Raw genomic sequence first — 19987 nt, 5'->3', positions numbered from 1 at the left:
GGTGAGGAGCCTGTGTACTGACCTAGCACTACACAGCATCAATCATCAGTGCCAAAGCAGTCTTTGTGTTAAGTAGAGTTGTGGTATACTTCTGCGAAAGAACTTGCTGATAATAGACATTTCAGACATTCCAGACCCAGATGGGCCCCATAAATGACAGACAGCTCTAGGATTTGAGTGAGTAATGACCCTACTACTGAATCAATGTGAAATGAATAACTTCAATCTTAAAGTTGAGAGCCACATAAGGTGAAACAGCGCCACCGGTCACCCCAGGCGCATTTGTTATTGTGTTTTGTTTATGAAATGGAGCAGAGGAGCATCCAGCATTGTGGTAAACCTACTCTGCTTTTCTACTGTGTGTGCAAGGTTGTCAGAGGGGGGGGGGAAAGAGTGTTCGTTGTTTGAAGTAACATCTTTGTTGTTGTAATATCGCAAACGGACGTGGCAGTTTTCACCGCTACGGATTCCAGCTGCGACTCTAGCTCACACTACTGTATTCAGTCCGATCATTCGCTTTTGGCCACCTTATTGTTTGTTTATCTCTATGGGCCGAGGATCAGCTGAGTAATAGGTAATAGGAGCCAGGGGAGCTGTTAGTAGTACTTTAAAAGACGTGTTGCCTCTCTCTCCAGGGTGAAAAACATGCTGCTGAAATCCAACTGCGTCCTGGAGGCCTTTGGCAACGCCAAGACCAACCGCAACGACAACTCCAGTCGCTTCGGCAAGTACATGGACATCAACTTCGACTTCAAGGGAGATCCCATCGGGGGACACATCAACAACTACCTGCTGGAGAAGGTAGGGGGCACTGGGAGGGCAGTGAGACCACCTGTTATAAATAAATGATCAATTATGTTTCACTCTGACTCAAACCATCTGTTTCTCTTATAGTCCAGAGTCATCTTCCAGCAGGAGGGGGAGAGAAGCTTTCACTCATTCTACCAGGTGTGTGTGTATGTGTGTGTTACATGCCAGACTGATGCCACCATAAGCTGGTATACAGACCAGATGGGTCTGTGACTGTGTGGATCATACAGGCTTGGTGATATCAAAGGTCTTACAACTCTGCTATGCTGCTATTTAGAAATATCCATCCTTTCACCCAATTTAACTCCTCAAATACACATTAATCGTTCTCACTCCATAAACTCCCCCATTCTCAAGGTACTTCACCCTACTTTGGTCAGTACACATTATTGATCTAGAATCTAGATTATTCCTGACTTTTGCTCCATTTTGTGGTGTTACATACTGTATGACTCACCGCACCATTTGAAATGAAATGGTTTAGAATGTAAATACTGAACAGTCTCCGTGTCACTACTGACTCTGTGTCTTCCTTCTCTCTCGCTCTCTTTCTTTCTTTGTTCTCTTCAGATGGTTAAAGGGGGTTCTGAGTCCCTCTTGCGTTCCCTCCACGTCTCGAAGGACCCCACAGTCTACAGCTACATCAAAGTAGGAGGCCAGGTCAAGGTAGGTTACCACAGAAGTATATCCGCTTTGACCCTTTGTATAAACAATTACAAAATGTCACTTTATTTCTCACGTTTTAGACCGTGAATGTCACTAATGCTGAGTTTATTTGGTAACACGGTTTATTTTTACAGGAATAAATCAAACGCAAGCCCATGCTCAGCAGATGTGCACGGTTGTTTTGAATTTCTGATCACGTGAGCAGCTGTGTTTACAACTGATGCTATTGTGTTGCGTAACAAAATGTGCAGCTATTGCATGAATTCAAAGTGATATATTCCGTACGAATATCCAAAGGGGCCAATGATGTCGAGTGTCCGTCCCTCTAAAACAAGCCTTTGAAGTTTTTGGGAGCCGTATAATTCCAGCTGTTAACACACGCCAGCAAGCATCTCCGTTCTGCTGTCTCTGCACTTGCAGTTTAATAAGTAGGAACAAAACAAAGTTGTATAACAAACAATGTGACGTCATGGAACAGAGCAAGGCCAAAACAGCTGAAGTGGTTTGTACATGGTGTGCAAAGCTGCCATTTTTATAGAAACAGTCCTCGGTTGATGCTCACACCATCCTGCCTTAAAGATATTTGTGGTCATCTTGTCACTCCTACTTTATGACTTTGGCTGCTGGGAGTAGGAACATGTCATGAATAAACTCATACTTGCCAAAGTGAGGAAGTGGTGTACAGTATTTGGCCGGTGTTACAGACTAGTGAAAAGTATGTGTCAAGTAAATCATTTTTGGACTAAGTTTTACTTCAAAATTGACAAAGTTGAACGTGTTTTGTGTGAAGGGAACAGAAACGTTCCTATTGTTTCCAGTTTGATTGTCCTACTCATCCATTCCGTCCCTTCTTTCTCCCCGCCACAGTCGTCCATTAACGATGGTGCTGATTTCAAAGCTGTGGCGGATGCCATGAAGGTGATCGGCTTCACACCAGATGAAATCCAGACTGTTTACAAGGTCCTGGCCACTATCCTGCACCTGGTAATACCCCATATTAACTCCTAACTCTTGGCCTTCCAGCAGGGTTAGCATAGGTTAAAATTAAACGGGGTTAAAGGTATACTCAGTAATATGACAACATCATATACTGAGGGGTGACTCCCTGTTGTGTGCCCAGTGTCCCTTTTTAAAATGGAACAGGTTTGAATTGAAACAGTCCTGCCCTTATTTGTCCTATTCCCCTACCCTTTGCTCTAATGCGATCACTCCACCTAGTCTCTTTAGTTTACAGGTAACTTCCTTGTATTCCTGTATTTATCTCCATGTGACCTCTCCCAGGGGAACCTGACGTTTGGTGTGGACGGCGACACAACGCTGATTGAGAACTCTAAGGTGGTGGCGGTGATCGGGGTCCTGCTGGCCACTAAGGAGGAGAATGTGGGAAAGGCCCTGCTCTACCGCACCGTTGCCACAGGCCGTGACGTCATCGACAAGCAGCACACGACCCAGGAGGCCAGTTACGGCCGGGATGCCTTGGCCAAGGTAGCTAATGCCAGTACGCTACGTTAACCGATTAACAGTTAACTGTCAAAATGCTGACTCTTAGCTAAGCTAGCTAATGCTAGCATGCTACGTTGGCCGCTTCACAGCAGCGAACGCTAACCCTCAATGGTAGTGCTAACCTTCAAAAAAGGGTTTGTGAAATGGGCCCCAATGTTAGACGTGGTAGGCCTAACCAGTTTTTAAAGTAGCCAGGGAATTCTTTTGAAGGCTTCTGGGTAAAATAGCAGCCAGTGTAGGTAGCTGACCTATAGCACCCTGCTGTCTCTCATGTGATCTTTATCTACTGTTGTCTGCCTTGGTGTTGGGGTGTGTGACCCACAGGCTATGTACGAAAGAATGTTCTGTTGGATCGTGGGAAGGATCAATGATGTCATTGAAGTGAAGAACTATGACGCCAAAGTCCACGGGAAGAACACGGTCATCGGAGTGCTGGACATCTACGGCTTTGAGATCTTTCAGAACAACAGGTTAGGAGACGTGTCCGCTATAAATAATTCAATATTGAATGTATTTCAGTGTAGAATCTCTACTTGATTAAGTCTCTACATCAATATGAAATATACTGATTTTTATACACAATCTCTCTGTCATGACACTTGTATGTAGCACGAGTATAAAACCAGGGTCACAGCCATTCACTCACCCTCTTCTTCCCTGTCTGTCTGCCAGCTTTGAGCAGTTCTGTATCAACTATTGCAACGAGAAGCTGCAGCAGCTCTTCATTCAGCTTGTGCTGAGGCAGGAACAGGAAGAGTACCAGCGTGAGGGAATCCCCTGGAAACATGTAAGGCCACATCTTGGTTCCACTCATGTCTTGTATTGCCTCCAACAGTCAATTTGCATCAAGTCATTCTCCTTCCGTTGATTATGACTATTAGGAACGTCTTACTCTCTGTGCTGGTTGTAATGATATACCGATCCCCTGTTTTCTCTTTGTGCCTGGGCGTAGATTGACTACTTCAACAACCAGATCATTGTGGACCTGGTGGAGCTGCAACACAAGGGCATCTTCTCTGTGCTGGACGAGGCCTGTATGACCGTGGGCAAAGTCACCGACGAGGTCTTCTTACAGGGACTCAACAGCAAGCTGGCCAAGCACGCCCACTACACCAGCCGCAAGGTGCGTTGAAAAACAATTTGGAAATCATTTTCAATTCATGAATTGAATTTTAATTTGTTGACTGAATTGAAAGTGGAAATATACCTGAACAATGTGGACACATGGATATGTCAGAGGCTTGTTCCCAGCGATTACCTAAGCAATTACCTAAGTAATTCTATTAGCCCAACAACCTAGCCCAGTGATTTTGAAACAAGATAAGACAAGACTGAGGACTGTATACTTTTGTTAGTTTAAATGATCGGCTCCATCAAATGCTGTTTAAAGTTCCAACGCAGCTGTTTTTAATCTCAATATGAAATCATTTCTGTGTAACATTAAGTGCAATACTATGATTGTTTTCAATTTAAATGGTCAAAAAGAAACATAAATAGCTTCTTAACAAAGAGTAATTTCTCAGGCAAGAATTTTGCTATGACTGTCTGGGAGTGGTCTGAGTGGAGGGAGGGAAAAACGGAAAATTGGCAGAGATGTTTGAAACACTTTCTTATTGGTCTATTAACTAATTTACGACATGGTGATGTCACCACGTTGTCCAAAACTCAATCCCACCAAAAAAGGCAAAAATTCAGGCATTCTTTTGAACAACTATTGCACTAAAAGGGCATTACCATCATATTCACCATTTCACAGTATTATTCCAACCTCATAGTGTGGAAATATATATAAAACACTACACTGGGCCTTTAAAGTCAAATTGGCATTACAGCAATTGTACATCATCCAGACTAAGAAAACATATGGAATTGTTTTAAGAAGGTCATAACGAGGATAATTTAGATATTCAATGTTTTATTTTAAGACCCCTTGAAGTATAAAACAATGTATTTAAAAAATGATTTGAATTTGGCCCAACTGCTATTAGCCCATATAAACGCATTGAATAACAGATTCTCTACATGGAACAATAGTCCAGAAAAAAATCTAAAGGAAGTTTGTTCTGAAGTGTCTGTCCTATATCTGAGCAATATAAGAAAGATCAGGAAACAATTAAAAAATGTTTTTAAGGTTTTTATTTAAATATGTATTTAACCCCTTATTTTTGGCACTTAACTATTCCCATGTATACTGCACTTAAATAAATAAATACTGGTACCGGGGGACCTTCAGACGAGTCTTGTGGTCATCCTAGAGCAAAACAACCAGCATGTTTGTAAGAGTCTCACCTTTCCACAGAGGGGTCATATTAGTGTGTAGCCCAAACGGTTCGGATGCTACAGACTGAGAAGTTTTCAGATCAGCTGTACCGCTGTCAGACGAGTTGTGTTCGGATGCCACAGACAATTTAGTGAGAGAACCAATTTTTCACGATGTCCCATGGTTTGATAAACATCGCTCTGTCACCTTTCACCGCAGATACAGAAGTGCAACATCAGCAGGTGCTGTGGATTGAGATGCATCCCCCCAAATGTTTTATATATTTATAGCTTAAACTGATGGATTTTGATGGGGATTGTTTCTATTATGCTAATTAGATTTCTGCCGGGCAGCGGAAATCCACTCTAGGATATTTAACAGGTTAGATGGCTGCATTTTACAGGGTAGTATTTCACTCAGTGGACCACAAGAGGGCAACAGGCGTCAGCCCAGCACTCGTTTCTCTATCTGACTCGACACTTTGCTCTCAGTGATGTCACTGGCAGCCAATGAGAGTCAATGGAGCTGGCGTCTTGCTGCGCTGGCATGGGTGTTACAGAGAGGGGGAGAAAGGAAGACTGAGGATCATAGCAAGAGAAACAGATATTCAGGTGGAGGGGAGGGAAAGGGTGCCCGGTAAAGATAGAGGCCTGACATCCAGGTTGTTTTTCCCTCCAACATCTTAGAATCAGTGTTATGTGTCATCATCCTGGCTGTTGCTGTCTTGTACCTGTAAAGATAGTTCCTTAGGCAATGCTACTAGCCACGGTCTCATTCAGTCCAGTGGGTGATTTCGTTAAGTTACAGCCTTATTCTAAAATGGATTAAATTGTTTTTCCCCCCCTCTAACCAATCTACACACAATTCCCCATAATGACAAAGAAAAATGTTGTTTTTTTTCGAAAATTGTGCAAATTTATTACAATAAAAATAAACTATATCAGATCTACTTAAGTATTCAGATCCTTTACTTAGTACTTTGTTGAAGCACCTTTGGCAGCGATTACAGCATCAAGTCTTCTTGGGTATGACACGACAAGCTTGGCACACCTGTATTTTGGGCTCTGGCTAGGCTACTCAAGGACATTGAGAGTTGTCCCATAGCCACTCCTGCGTTGTCTTGGCTGTGTGCTTAGGGTTGTTGTCCTGTTGGAAGGTGAACCTTCCCTGAGCGCTCTGGAGCAGGTTTTCATCAAGGATATCGTTGTACTTTGCTCCGTTCATCTTTGCATGTGGGAGAAGTCCAGGGGACTGAATACTTTCCTAACGCACTGTTGACTGCATTCCCCCTCAGGTGAATACATCGACTACATCTATATGTCATTCATCTAGTCATCGACCAAGTCATAGATTAGCTCAAGGCTGAGGACTGGCAGGCAGGTGGCTATCACACTGTGTGTGTGTGCACTGCCCTGTGCACAGATAAAACACCTAGCGCTACACAGAGTCCCCATAGGTTCCGGCTGAGAAGATTGATAGGCAGACAATGAGAGAAAAAAATATATAATCAATGTAACCTTTATTTAACTAGAGAAGTGGAAGGAAAAGTAGATTTGAATGCTGGTGCCACGTGAGTATGATGATGTGAATGTATGTTCCCGTAATGTACTTATACTATCATCTACAATCTGGTTGGACACAGTAACTAAGCTCTGTAACAATACAGGAACTTCTACTTAAAGATGCTTGACTCCTGATACTGTTATCAGTAAAAAAAAAAAAAACTTGAATGTTACTTTTAAAAGTTTGATTTATTGCGGGACCATGACGTTATTGCAGCATAGCAGAGAATGCTCCGAGGCTCATCCCTGGTGCATTGGAGGGACCAATCTTTTTTTGATTCACAGATTCCCCTCACCTCACGCCCCGTACTCTAGAAGCAGCTCTGATTGGAATGTTTTGAAATGTTCATGGCTCCCAGCTTCAAAGTGACACAGACTCTGCGGGCCTGAAAGACCTCAGGCAGTTTTTTTTATTTTTTAAACATTGCAGTTCTTGTCGGGAATCTTCCAAAGTGAGTGTGGAAATTGAAAGTGTGAAAGGGAATGAGGGGGAGGTAATGATGAGATGAGGAAGAGATTGAGCGGGACCGAGCGAGGGAGTGAAAAAAGGCCAAATGAGGGATGTGTGCGAGAGAGAGCGGGGGAGTGAGAAAAAGGGAGGAGAGTGAGAGAAGCGGCGCTGTCATATTCGATTAGCCTGTAATAGGAGCCGCACTGTCTGTCAGCACTAATGTCCTCACCCTCCTTTCTATAAAGGACAAGTCCTGGAGCTGCTAGACACCAAGGTTTCTCTGTGTTCTCCTGGCTGACTGTCACCCTGTAATAACTCTCACGACACACACACTGTTGGCAAAGACCTCACACTCCAGATCAGAGAGCGAGAGGGCGAGAGGGTGGAAACGAAGCAGCGTCTTGATCAGTGGCGGCATCTTCAGGCGCGTCTTTGCTTCAAAAACTCCTCCAGATCTAGTCGCTATGTTATTGCTCTGAGTGTCTGATGAAAACATCCCTTTAAGAAAAATCCCTGTTATTGGTTTTCCAGTCCTGTTAGGGCTGTTAGATATTAATCAATGGGGTGTTTGAAGCGGTGGAGCTGTGTTGATAAAACTACTGGATGTAATTGATACTGTATATAATGGGACTGTGATGGGCCAGGAAGTTGTGGGTCTTGCCTTCATAGTGTGAGACGGTAGTGGTTACTGACAACTGTATAATAGAATTTTTGAAGACAAGTTTAAACAGGACTGCAATTGTTCTTGCTCGATAAAAGTTAAGGGGAAACTTCCCTGCTTCTTCGAGAACTCTCTGTGTCGATACCATACTCGATCCTCCCAATTTCCTCTCTGACTCATATGCCTTCTCTTCTGCACTTCATGAGGTTGTACCCCTTTAATACCATGTCGGAAGGCTGAGAATGAATAGTTTTAAGGGCAACTTTTCTACCACCTTTGCATGGGTCCTGGTCCTCTGCCACACGTAGGACTTGTTGTCGTCTGCTTTCCTTCTCCAGGTCGCTTTGATCCTCCCAGATGTTTTGTAAATATTTTTTTACACTGAACTATTTGCTGACACAGGCCTTCCTGCTGGGAGCGGTCGTCATGGCAGCCTCTACCCACTCCTCCCTTGCTCTCTCTCCCTCTATCACTCCCTCTTCATTTCCACCTCTTTCTCGCTCTCTCTCTCCCTACTAACACACACACACACACACACACACACACACACACACACACACACACACACACAATCTCTCTCCTCTCCCACCGTCCCCCTTTTCTCTTTACCGTCTACCCTCTGATCCTACTATTTGCAGTCTCTGCATATGCCCTGTACAGTATACATATACATGTGTGTGTGTGCCTGTATGCTTGCGAATGCATGCAGCAGTAGCGGCAGGCTGCCCAAAAGTGATTACCCTTTCATGCACCATGTGGTGGAGATGCTAATAACGTGGTCCTGCTGTTTATTAGCTCTAATGTATTTACATTACAATACAACACAAGGACAGGGGGGGGGGGAAGAGGTACGTCTAGAGTGGTTTCATGTCTACGAGAAACCTTTCAAACGAGCGCTTCTGGTTCCAACACATAGGCTTTTTACCTTCTCAATGCAGCATATTCTTGATGTCACGTTTTGAACTTCTCCTCGAAGTGGGTGCTTAGTCTCTGTTGACGTTTCTGTTTTTAGAGAATGCAGTAATGATTGGCTCCTGTGACCGGTTTGGAGCAAGTCAGTTGGTCGGCGTGGCACGTGTGCCCTGCAGGTGCCAGCTTAGTTAGCAGGCGAGACTGCGAGGCCCTGGTGGCGAACATGATGGCAGGTGGAAGTGGCAGAGGGGAGGTGCTGGAGGGAGGGCAAGGTTTGGGCAGGAGGACGAGGGACAGCAGGTGATCAGGGTGGTCTCTGCTATAAAGCTGTTCACATTTACACGAGGCTATTGGACTCGTGTGACAAGAGAAAATCCGAGTTGGACAGATATGAATGGCCAACATGATTGTAGACGTTTTAAATCGAAGAATGTTCAGTGCTCTTGTGGACTGGTGCAGTATCTTCTTCAAAATAATGAATGTGGAACTAAAAGACCCAAGAGCTCCGTAGCCGAAAGACAAGGGAACTAATACCAAGGTTTCCAGTTCTGTATACAGAATGTAATCCACACAATAGGTCTGTTCTGAACCTGTTGTGGCGCCACCTGCTGCCTAAAATGCTCCATCTGTCCTTTCTCTACCTGTCAAGAACCCAATAATCCCCCCCCCCTGTTCAAAACATTGTCTCCATCTTCTCCATTCTCATTTCTGTCTCTCTCCTGCTCCATCTCCCCTCTTAACTCTCTCGCTACCTCTTTGTCCCCGTCACCTCATCCCAAACGTAGCTCTATCCTTCTCTTTAATTTCCCTTTCTCTTTATTTTCTCCCTCTCTCTAAAGCCCCCCCCCACCCCACCCCTCTTTCTCATCTGAAATGGGCATTAGACTGGATAAAGAGTGAGGCAGACACGGAGAGAGACGTGGCAATAGCATAGCTGGTAGTGTCTGTGGAGGGGGACGTATTGTGGTAGATGAGGACAAGGTGGCCTCCGTCTGTCTGGCTGTGTGTTTGTGTGTCAAGCTGCCAGGATCACTGTCTGTTTGACTGGCTGGCTGCAATGGCCTGTATAGAGCACAGGGCCCTTCATGGGCCCTTCCCTATCACAGTACGACTGAAGTATTTCTGCGATGGCCATTCCCATTCATTTCCAAGGCTTTGAATTTGAATGCGTTCACACAGATTTACACACAGTATAGAGATTTGTATATTTTCCTCCACGGTTTTCGGCCTGTCAGGTGTTAGCAGCATCCTCATTCCAGTCTTCAGGGACTTTCCCTTCTCTCTTCTTCCTGTGTGTGTGTGTTGAGCTCTCCGCTCGATGACTCATCCACTTTGGCACTCTCTTCTCTCTTGGATGTCCCTCTTTTATATAACACTCTGGCTGTCCCAATGTCTTAGAGGAGACTCTGTATCATTGTACCCCCCCCCCCCACTATATATCCTGCAACCTCGTCCTTCTAGCTCTAATTTCTGCCTTGTTTTTGAATGAGACTGGATGCCCCTCTCTCTGATGTCAGTGTAATATTTGATGAATGGCAGTGCAGTAGTGGCACTAATATCATGCTACCTGCTTGCCTTGTATGTTGCCATGCCACATGGATGGATATGCAGACACAGACAAACGGGTACAGTCAGGTATACACACATGCCCACAGACAGGAAAAGGACAAGGTGGCAGAGGACTGCGGCAGACCTCTAAAGTCCCCTGCATGTTCCTTTTCTCTCCTCTCTGCACTCCACCACTGGCCTACATACAGTTGGCCACATCCAGTTCCTGCGTCACCACACACGGCTCATTCATATTTCACGTGCACACATTGCCCCCTCCTCTCTCTTGGTCTCTCTTGGTCTCTCTGTCTGTGTGTCTGTGTGTCTGTGTGTCTGTGTGTCTCTCTCTCACTCACTCACTCACTCCAGTGGGAGAGAATAGCATGTGTCCCACCTGACTGTGCTGTTGTTTTAGCGACCTTGTTGTCTGCACCAGTGGCTCTGTAGCTTCTCTCTCTAATGGGGATACAGTACGTTATATCTGGGGAAGCGGCTTCTCTCTCTCTCTAATGGGGATACAGTAGGTTTCCAGTAAAGAAAAATGGAGCATAGCACATCTGAAAATAGATACCCTTAATATTACAGACTAAAGTGCCCCATTGTTTTTGCTCCTTTGCATAGGAGCTATTAGATTCCGAGGCAGAGTCAAGTAAACTCACCTCCTTGGCTGTGTGAATGTATCCCTCCCTACTTCCCCAGGTTTGTTACTCAATTTCTCTCTCTCTCTTTCCATCCACAGCTCTCCCCGACAGACAAGAGTTTGGAGTTTGACAGAGATTTCCGTATCCGGCACTATGCAGGGGATGTCGTGTAAGTTACTGTATACAGTGGTGTACAGTACTGTATGGCACCACCCTTTTGTTATCAGTCATTGTGGTGGCAGACATGACTTCCTTACACTTCACTTTGTTGTTTAAATACCCTTGTTGGTTTCCATTTTCAAAAAACAGCTGTAGACAGAAGTCAGAGATCAAACATCACACATACAACTGATGTCTCTACTGAGTTCTGCAAAATAGGAAAAGTCCAATTTGCTTTTAATGTGCTTGTAGTCAACCCATAGTGATGTAACTGCCTACATCAACACCTTCTACTCATGAGACCAAACCCATGCATATACAGTTATACAAACCTGCAGGAGAGTTAGTGTTTTCTAAGGGCTCAGCAGTAGTTTTCCACTACCCAAGTTGCTTTATAGTGGTATGTCTGACTTGTCTCTTATCTCTTTCACTCCCCTACATGATTCTGTCTCTGAATCTCTTTTAGCCTTGAGGCGCTTTCTCACAGACACCCTGTTTTGACTGCAATAACTCACACAGCTCTCAGACCGTTTCTTGTTAGAGGCAAAGACTAGTAAATATCTGGGGAACAATATTAAACCTTATAATGAAAATCTATATTGCTAATCTGTAGTCCAGGACCCTGTAAATGTAGTGTGGGAGGGGTCTTATAACCCCTCCCCTTCTATTAATACAACCTAAGCGTAATCAATTATTATAATACATCAAGCATTTGGTGCAGCCCCTATCATGACCCTAAGGTGACCCCATCACCCTCATCATTACAAAAACATGAGATCATCAAACAAAAACATGAGATCATCAAACACTATCATCAACCAAATCACCAGCTGTGTATGCTACAGTATGCAAGTCATCCTCAACGCCTGCATGTCTGTCCTGCCCAGCATCGCCGAGCTACATCCCCATGGTTAATATCTTTTTATTTAACCTTTGTTTTATCAGGGAGTCATACTGAGACCAAAGTCTGCTTCACAGAGCCCTGAATTACATGAATTAAAGAAAATACACATCAATTATATGTCTTTAAATATGAGAGATAAATACCATGGACTGTGACATCCACTCTGCCTGCAGCCTAGCCTAACTGGTTCAGAGAGTACTCAAACTTGAGACCCACCGCGTTCCAAATGGCACCCTATTCCCTATATAGTGCACTACTGTTGACCAGGGTCCATAGGGCTCTGGTCAATGGGTCCTGGTCAAAAGTAGTGCACTATATAGGGAATAGGGTGCCATTTGAGATACAGCCTGAGACTGTGGAGTCAGGCCATTAATGGGCCAGTTTCCTCCTGGGTCTTACTGATGGCTCCTACACTCCCACTGTTTTTCTGGAAACAGAGGATTTGTTCTCTAATTCTTCTGTGATTCATCCATTGTAATAATTTCTGAGTAGGTTTTAGGAGACGCTGTTGTCATTTTTAAGCACCGTCTTTGGTGCTGTATGTTGTCTTAGTGTCTGAAAAAGATGATCAAAGTGTGTGTGTACTTATGTACTACCGCAGGTACTCTGTGGTTGGCTTCATCGACAAGAACAAGGATACTCTCTTCCAGGACTTCAAAAGGCTACTGTACAACAGGTTAGAGTCAACACACACCTGCTATCCCCTCTCCTCCCTCCCTTATCTCATGGCCCCACTGTAGCCATCTATGATGCATCGATAACCACCTGCTATCCACCCTCCTCTCGCCCTCCTCCCTCCTTATCTTATGGCCCCACTGTAGCCTTCTATGATGCACTGATAACCACCTGCTATCCCCTCTCCTCTCGCCCTCCTCCCTCCCTTATCTCATGGCCCCACTGTAGCCTTCTATGATGCACTGATAACCACCTGCTATCCCCTCTCCTCTCGCCCTCCTCCCTCCCTTATCTCATGGCCCCACTGTAGCCTTCTATGATGCACTGATAACCACCTGCTATCCCCTCTCCTCTCACCCTCCTCCCTCATCTCATGGCCCCACTGTAGCCTTCTATGATGCACTGATAACCACCTGCTATCCCCTCTCCTCTCGCCCTCCTCCCTCCCTTATCTCATGGCCCCACTGTAGCCTTCTATGATGCACTGATAACCAATTTTTCCTCCCCTCTTTTTCCCCCCGCTCCTCTCTTTCTCCCTCTCTTGTCCTCTTCCCCTCTCTTCCTCTCTCTCCGTAGCTCCAACCCAGTGCTGAAGATGATGTGGCCGGAGGGCAAGCTGAGTATCACTGAGGTCACCAAACGACCCCTAACGGCCGCCACCCTCTTTAAGAACTCCATGATCGCATTGGTGGAGAACCTGGCATGCAAGGTGAGGGGTGTGGCCACCTCCTGGCAACTATTTCATTGGCCAACAACAACATGACATTTTTTTGGAGAAAGTGTACTACTGACTTGACAGAGCGAGTGCGTCTCAATAGTCTAAAGGGGGTTTTCTTTCCTCATCTCCTCTCCTCTGAAATTACACATGTAAACTCACAGGATGTAAAAAATTTAAAAAAGTATTATTTTTGTAAAAACATGTTGGATATCCTATAGGTATTAGCTTTCACCTGTCCAGCTGTTCTGGGGGGGGCTGTGTCTCCTTGCTGTGTCTCCTCACTGTGGTCCCCCTGGTGGTTTGTGTGTACAGGAGCCCTACTATGTGCGCTGCATCAAGCCCAACGACGTCAAGTCGCCCCTGCTGTTCGAGTACGAGCGTTGTCGCCACCAGGTCGAGTACCTGGGCCTACTGGAGAACGTTCGTGTGCGCCGTGCCGGATTCGCCAACCGCCAGGAGTACCCCCGCTTCCTCCAAAGGTACGAGCTAAAACCTCATCTCCAGGTAGAAGGAGAATCAGGTCCCGAGTAGTGGTGATTTAGGGTCAACTCCCTCCTTTCCGTATAGTCTTATTCATTATGATATAAAAGGCCTGATCCCCATCCGATAGCAGCATTCCTAGTCTGACAGGGACATTTTCCCAGAGCAAAATCATTTTGCAAAGTTACAAAAATGCATTAAAACTGCTTATGATCTCGCAGTGGGATTTAATTTGAAGATTTTCTTAAACAATTCCCTATTTGTGAATATGAGCCCCCTCCAACACAATGTTCCTGTGCCCTGCCCTTCACACAGCCCTGAAACAGAGTGGGTGTGCTTTTAACGACGTGTCTTTTCCATCGAATGCATTTGACGCGCTGCACTTTAGTGGGGGGAAAACATGCTCTGTCGTATTGAGAAAGTATTCATCAACAATATGAACCTCACAATGATCACTTCTGATTCATTTTATGCTTTCAATGTGTCGGTGTCACTACTTCCTGCCTCTGTTTTCATCCGCTCACCTACTGAACATTCCTTCATTCTTTTTTTTCTCTACCATTATACTATGACATTCTTTTACGTACACTACCGTTCAAAAGATTAGGGTCACTTCTTGTTTTTGATAGAAAAGCACTTTTTTTTGTCCATTAAAATAACATCATATTGATCAGAAATACTGTGTAGACATTGTTAATGTTGTAAATGACTATTGTGGCTGGAAACGGCTGATTTTTATTTTTATGGATTATCTACATAAGTGTACAGAGGCCCATTATCAGCAACCATCACTCCTGTGTTCCAATGGCACGTTGTGTTAGCTAATCCAAGTGTATAATTTTAAAAGGCAGGCCTGCTCGCAGTGTTTTGACCTCTCTTGGCCGTCCAATAATATCTTGTCACAGTGTCCTGTAATGTTGCCAATCGTTCTGTTTTCTCATGTATTTTGTGAGGCATTTTTTCTGTGAGTCACTGTCAAAGAACCAATCAACAAAGTGCATTTTGTGAAAGAAGAAGAGTGATGCAGACACAATTGGGAATTAAAGTCAGTCATTTAGTCCAATGTGACGAACAGTTAACACACTGTTTGCAGTGTGTTTGGGCCCATTCAGCAATAAACCCATTGCACGCACCATGCTCTGAACTATCAGAACCACTCTGGTTAGCGATGGTGCTAAAGCGTTTTGAGGCCCACTAATTTTGTACCCTCTCTGCCTCCATTCCGCCCCCTCAGGTACAAGATGATCTCGGAGTTCACGTGGCCCAATCACGACCTCCCGTCGGACAAAGAGGCAGTGAAGAGGCTGGTGCAGGGCTGCGGCTTTGAGCACGACGTGGCCTACGGCAAGACCAAGGTGTTCGTCCGCACGCCGCGCACCCTCTTCTGCCTGGAGGAGCAGAGGGACGAAATGGTTGGGAGAATAGTCCTCTTCCTTCAGAAGGTCAGTTTGAATGTTGTCACATTTGGCCCTTGGCCTGGTCTCCATGGCAACGGCCCTATGTTGAGTGGAAACATTGTATAGGTGTGACGTCTCCAGGTGAATCTGTTAAATTCAATAGCGTACACGTATTATATTCAATATCCTATTGACAATGATAAATGAAAAGCCACTACTGTCACTAACATCATTCTATCAGGGAGATGGATTACTAGTCAAAGCTACCCATTCTCCAGTAACCTCATTATCTTGTTTCTTTAACACTCATTGTGTTCTCATTTAAATTCACTCTCTGTTCTTTTCATATGAATAGCCAACTCTCGAGGCTTGATATGCCACTATGCGCTGAGATTTTCTGGGCCTAAAATTATTATAGCGTTATCTCCTCTCACTCTCTCTCTCTCGCTCTCTCTCAACCCATACAACCCCAGCTCAGTAAATGTGCTGGAGGAGAAAAAAGAGCAGAGGTCCACACATCCACACTGCAGACTTCTGGGAAGCCGCCGGCATTCCTGCACAGTAAAAGAACAAACAATCTCTGGGACTGAGAATATAATGTTCACATAACCCTAAAGCCATTCAACCCTTATTATTGACCCCTTATAATAGTTGGAATATATTACAAATATACCACAACTCCTGAGGTGCTATGGGAGCATTCAGAGGATGGAAAACGAGATATGAATCTTAATATAAACCATTAGCTATGTAACAGTGTGAATATGCTGGAGCCATAGGGAAAATCTATTTCGTATATGTGTGCACCTTCTATCATAAAGACAGTTTTACGACATTGATACAGACCAGAATGTAATCCCATGTTATTGCTCCATTACGACTGATTCTCCATTTAATGTTCTCTATGCTATATAATTGGGATATAGATATTGACTTGTTTTTTTTTTTTTTTTTTTTTTACATCTTCCTCCCTTGATTAGCTGGTAAAGAAAGTCATGTGATTGTGTTGTGCACGAGAATGCGCCACTGACTTTGAGACACCTCTGGTAAGAATGATAGCATGTGTCATAACATGTGCCATTACACACCCATTAAGCCAGCCTAGCCTAAGACATACTGTATAATACTTCTGTATAGATGGGAATAGGTGGAGGAAATAGTTTTTTTTTAGAGTGTAGTGTTGACTGTGGCCCTGTCATTTTGCTGTCAAATCTAGCTGACCTCAAAAGGTAATGCCCCCTCTGACTGACAGATATAGAGATCAAAACATCCATTTGTCAGCATCTGACTGCTCCGTTTCATGCTTCCTTCTTCTTGTTTGAGATTTGAGTCCCTATTTTATTCAATCACCTGGGAGCCATTCATACGATTGGTGACAGAATGAAGATTGACGGGCTATACATTTACCGTGCATGTTATTGCTACTCAAATTGCTAGGAGTACAACTACGTTCCTTCACGTTCACAACACCTTTCATTCGGACAGCTCTCTCCAAGGACTGGGTTGCAATATGACTGCCCGCAGACACCAAAGGGTTAAAGCAACCAAATTGCTTCGTTGCAGGATTGATTGTTTGGCCTCTGTATTGATCTACAGGGCCCCGGTTAGGCTGCCCGGCAGACGAGCTTGGCGTGTGTTCCTATTCGCTCTTAGGACTATCTCAAAGGATGTCGCCACTTTGATAACCAAGCACAAAGACCAGAGATGAATTCCAGATGTTCGACCCAAAGAGAGGTTTTGGGGTTGAAGGAATGGTATAGGGCTCGCTCAGTCAAAAAGAAGAAGCACCCAGGACCACACACTCCCATTCATCACCCTCCACAAATAAGCAAAATAGACCTCTAACGTTAGTGTATTTGACTCTATTTTCCACCCTGCCCCCTACACACACAGCTCATCATCTGTGCCAAGCAATCCCCTTATCAGCAGCTGGCACACCACTGTGGCTTATGCCAACAGGCCCCACCATGCCAGGGGTGGCAGTACCTCAAGCTCTCTTCCCCTCCCCCTATGAGCCTCCTTCCCCAGACAACCACAATACCCTGTCATTGTCTGCACCCTACACATAAAGGAGTGAGGGATCCCATATATTAAATTTGAGGTGCCCTTCTCCATATTTGGTTCTAGTACACAATGTGGCCTTTCTCCCTACCGCCCCTTCGCCCCTCCTTGCACCCTGACTCTCTCCCGCCGCGTCTCATTTCACACTGCCTTTTGCTCCGTCGTTCCTCGTTTCTGCTCCGTCGTTCCTCGTTTCCGCCCCGTCAAAGCCGTTCCGCTCTGGCTCTCTTCTCCTCCCCGCGGATAGAAGCGGATAGAACTCTGGATCCACTGAATCCACCCTCACGTTCACGGCTATCAACTCTGCCCTCGCCACTGACTGACTGCACTACATCCCGCAATCAGTGGTCCATATCTGCTCCACTAGACACTCCCTAGTGTGGACTGTGCAGTCAGTTGAACACACAAGCATGCATCCATACCACAATCAGAGCCTTATCCTCAGGAAGGGGCAATAGTCCCAATCTGAACCAACCTAAAGGGGATTAAATACTACAATCCAACACAAATACATACTTTATGAATGATTCATGAGCTTCCCCATTTTTTTTAATGAGTATTTCATAAATGGAAGCTCATCCATCCACATCGGTGTCTGTCAGGGCTGGGAATGGCGAGAGGGAGAGAGGGAGACATGAGAGAGTCCCCTGCGTATTGGAAGCCAGGGAATTAAAGCTGCAATCCGCAGTTAAAACAATAACAAAGCGTACTCACCGCCCCTGGTTCCGTAAAAATCTGAGAGATGGGGCTGGAGAAATGCAAGCATTCTCAAATTCCATAGACTGAGCTATGGAGGCAAGGACTGACCCTCCACGATATCAAAATGATAGTTTTTACATTTACTTTGTTTACAAACATTTGGAGTAAAACAAGCTTATATTTTTGGGTTCTGATCGGATGCGCCAGTTGAGCAACACTCATGAGGCATTTATAAGGTATATTCTTCAAGAATCAATGGGTACATATCATTAATTTATAAGTCCAAAAATGGATGTTGCAATGCACATTGCCCTTTTAATTGCTGTTGTTACATGTGTCTGAGTGACTGTGGATTTATCAGTGAGACTGTAGGCTAGCATTAGGCTAGCATTAGCCTAGCCTACAATCTGCCGACTGGGCCAGAACTGATCCCACCTCTATCCACATGCCTCAGCAGTACTTAACCTGATCCTAATTCATCTGATGTAGGCATTATTAAAATAGCGTGTGAAGTGTTCTGTTACTTATGGTACATTTACAAATGCATGGCACCTGCAAAACACCTACAGTAGCTACCTCCCAAAATGGTCACTCTTTCAGACAAAATCAAAGGGAAACATGTTTCTCTTGTCACTCCTTGTATCAGTGACTTTGGCTTCGCTTAGGGAGATGCTGTACCTGCACCCTCTGTTGTTGTGGAAGACTTTGATGATGAAATATCTCTTTATTATACTGAAGGATTTTTCCCTTCTGTCTCTCGGAGCTCATCCGTGTTCACATCTTGTGTTCTTTGATGCTCTTTGTTTACCACTGTGCTGTCAACTATGCTCAGTAACCGTTTGAGTATTCTCTTACTGCAATTTCACACTGCCTCAACAACCTCCTAACAACTTCCCACTGTTAAAGAATGAAACGCATTCAGGCACGTGTCCTTTTGAATTCACTAACACTTATACATGAATAGTGTTTTTATATTTGGGATACAATGCAAAATAAATTAATACCGGCTTATATTTTATTCATAAATCCTGGTCTGTGTATCCTTGAGTTGGTAATGTAATTGATTCTCACCAGAACAAAATGTTGCAGGCTATTTGAGTATAATAATTCACACTTGAATTCACTGCACTAACAACAAGAAGAGAAAATAGTGCCGGGCATTTTACACTCAAAACAATCCACTGACCTGACAGCAATGCATCTCCTTGACAGTGTGGAAGGATATGGGTAGACAGGGGCTCTCGCCATGGCAACCGAGGTTTGGCTCCCAGCCAATGTGCACTGCTTTCCTCTGATATGACCTTCACTTGCCATTCTCTCTATTTCCTCATAGAATCGCCCCTTTTCTTTCTATCCTTTGACATGTCTTTTCATGTATAATACAGTATGTTATAAGTAACAGACCTGACTGTAAGATACAAGCATTCATTTCTAAAGGTTTATTTGTTTCAGTTAGTGGCTGACAATCTGTCCATGGAGGCAACGCAAATTGCTAACAAATTCCAATGATTTCCATCAATATTTGTATTGATCAACATGACAAAGAGTCTATTCTATTTTAACCTCAATTCCGCACAATACATGAACCAAATGATGGAACATAATGAACATGTATAGAGGATGTTAGTCTAGAGAGGGTTTTGGAGCAAGCCATTGGCTGCTGCCTTGAGCATGTGGTGATGGTGTTGTTCACCCGAGCGCTGGATTGATTTATCCGAAAAACCCATTGGCCCAGTGTCTCGGCCCAGTGTCCCCAGTGCTTGCCTGAGGTCAGTGTGTGTGTGTGTGTGTGTGTGTGTGTGCGTGGTGCCCTTGATAAATTGTGTCACACATGCTGCTTGATGCCGTCTCCGTCCACCTCGGTGTATTGAGCATTTCAC

General features: G+C 44.5%; 1 protein-coding gene across 1 annotated transcript in view; it reads left to right on the top strand.

The window, feature by feature from the left end:
- LOC135523995 (unconventional myosin-Id) overlaps positions 1 to 19987 on the top strand; it is a 124292-nt gene that overhangs the window by 39591 nt on the left and 64714 nt on the right. Inside the window, exons 4-16 of the mRNA XM_064951067.1 lie at positions 636 to 801; positions 895 to 948; positions 1381 to 1476; positions 2344 to 2460; positions 2758 to 2961; positions 3304 to 3449; positions 3652 to 3766; positions 3932 to 4102; positions 11113 to 11183; positions 12679 to 12753; positions 13329 to 13461; positions 13783 to 13949; positions 15185 to 15392. Coding sequence (XP_064807139.1) covers positions 636 to 801; positions 895 to 948; positions 1381 to 1476; positions 2344 to 2460; positions 2758 to 2961; positions 3304 to 3449; positions 3652 to 3766; positions 3932 to 4102; positions 11113 to 11183; positions 12679 to 12753; positions 13329 to 13461; positions 13783 to 13949; positions 15185 to 15392 — 1723 coding nt within the window. The remainder of the gene's footprint in view (positions 1 to 635; positions 802 to 894; positions 949 to 1380; positions 1477 to 2343; positions 2461 to 2757; positions 2962 to 3303; positions 3450 to 3651; positions 3767 to 3931; positions 4103 to 11112; positions 11184 to 12678; positions 12754 to 13328; positions 13462 to 13782; positions 13950 to 15184; positions 15393 to 19987) is intronic.

This window comes from Oncorhynchus masou, chromosome 31, assembly GCF_036934945.1.
Source record: "Oncorhynchus masou masou isolate Uvic2021 chromosome 31, UVic_Omas_1.1, whole genome shotgun sequence".
Classification (NCBI taxonomy): domain Eukaryota; kingdom Metazoa; phylum Chordata; class Actinopteri; order Salmoniformes; family Salmonidae; genus Oncorhynchus; species Oncorhynchus masou.
This window is presented reverse-complemented; position numbering and strand designations above follow the sequence as displayed.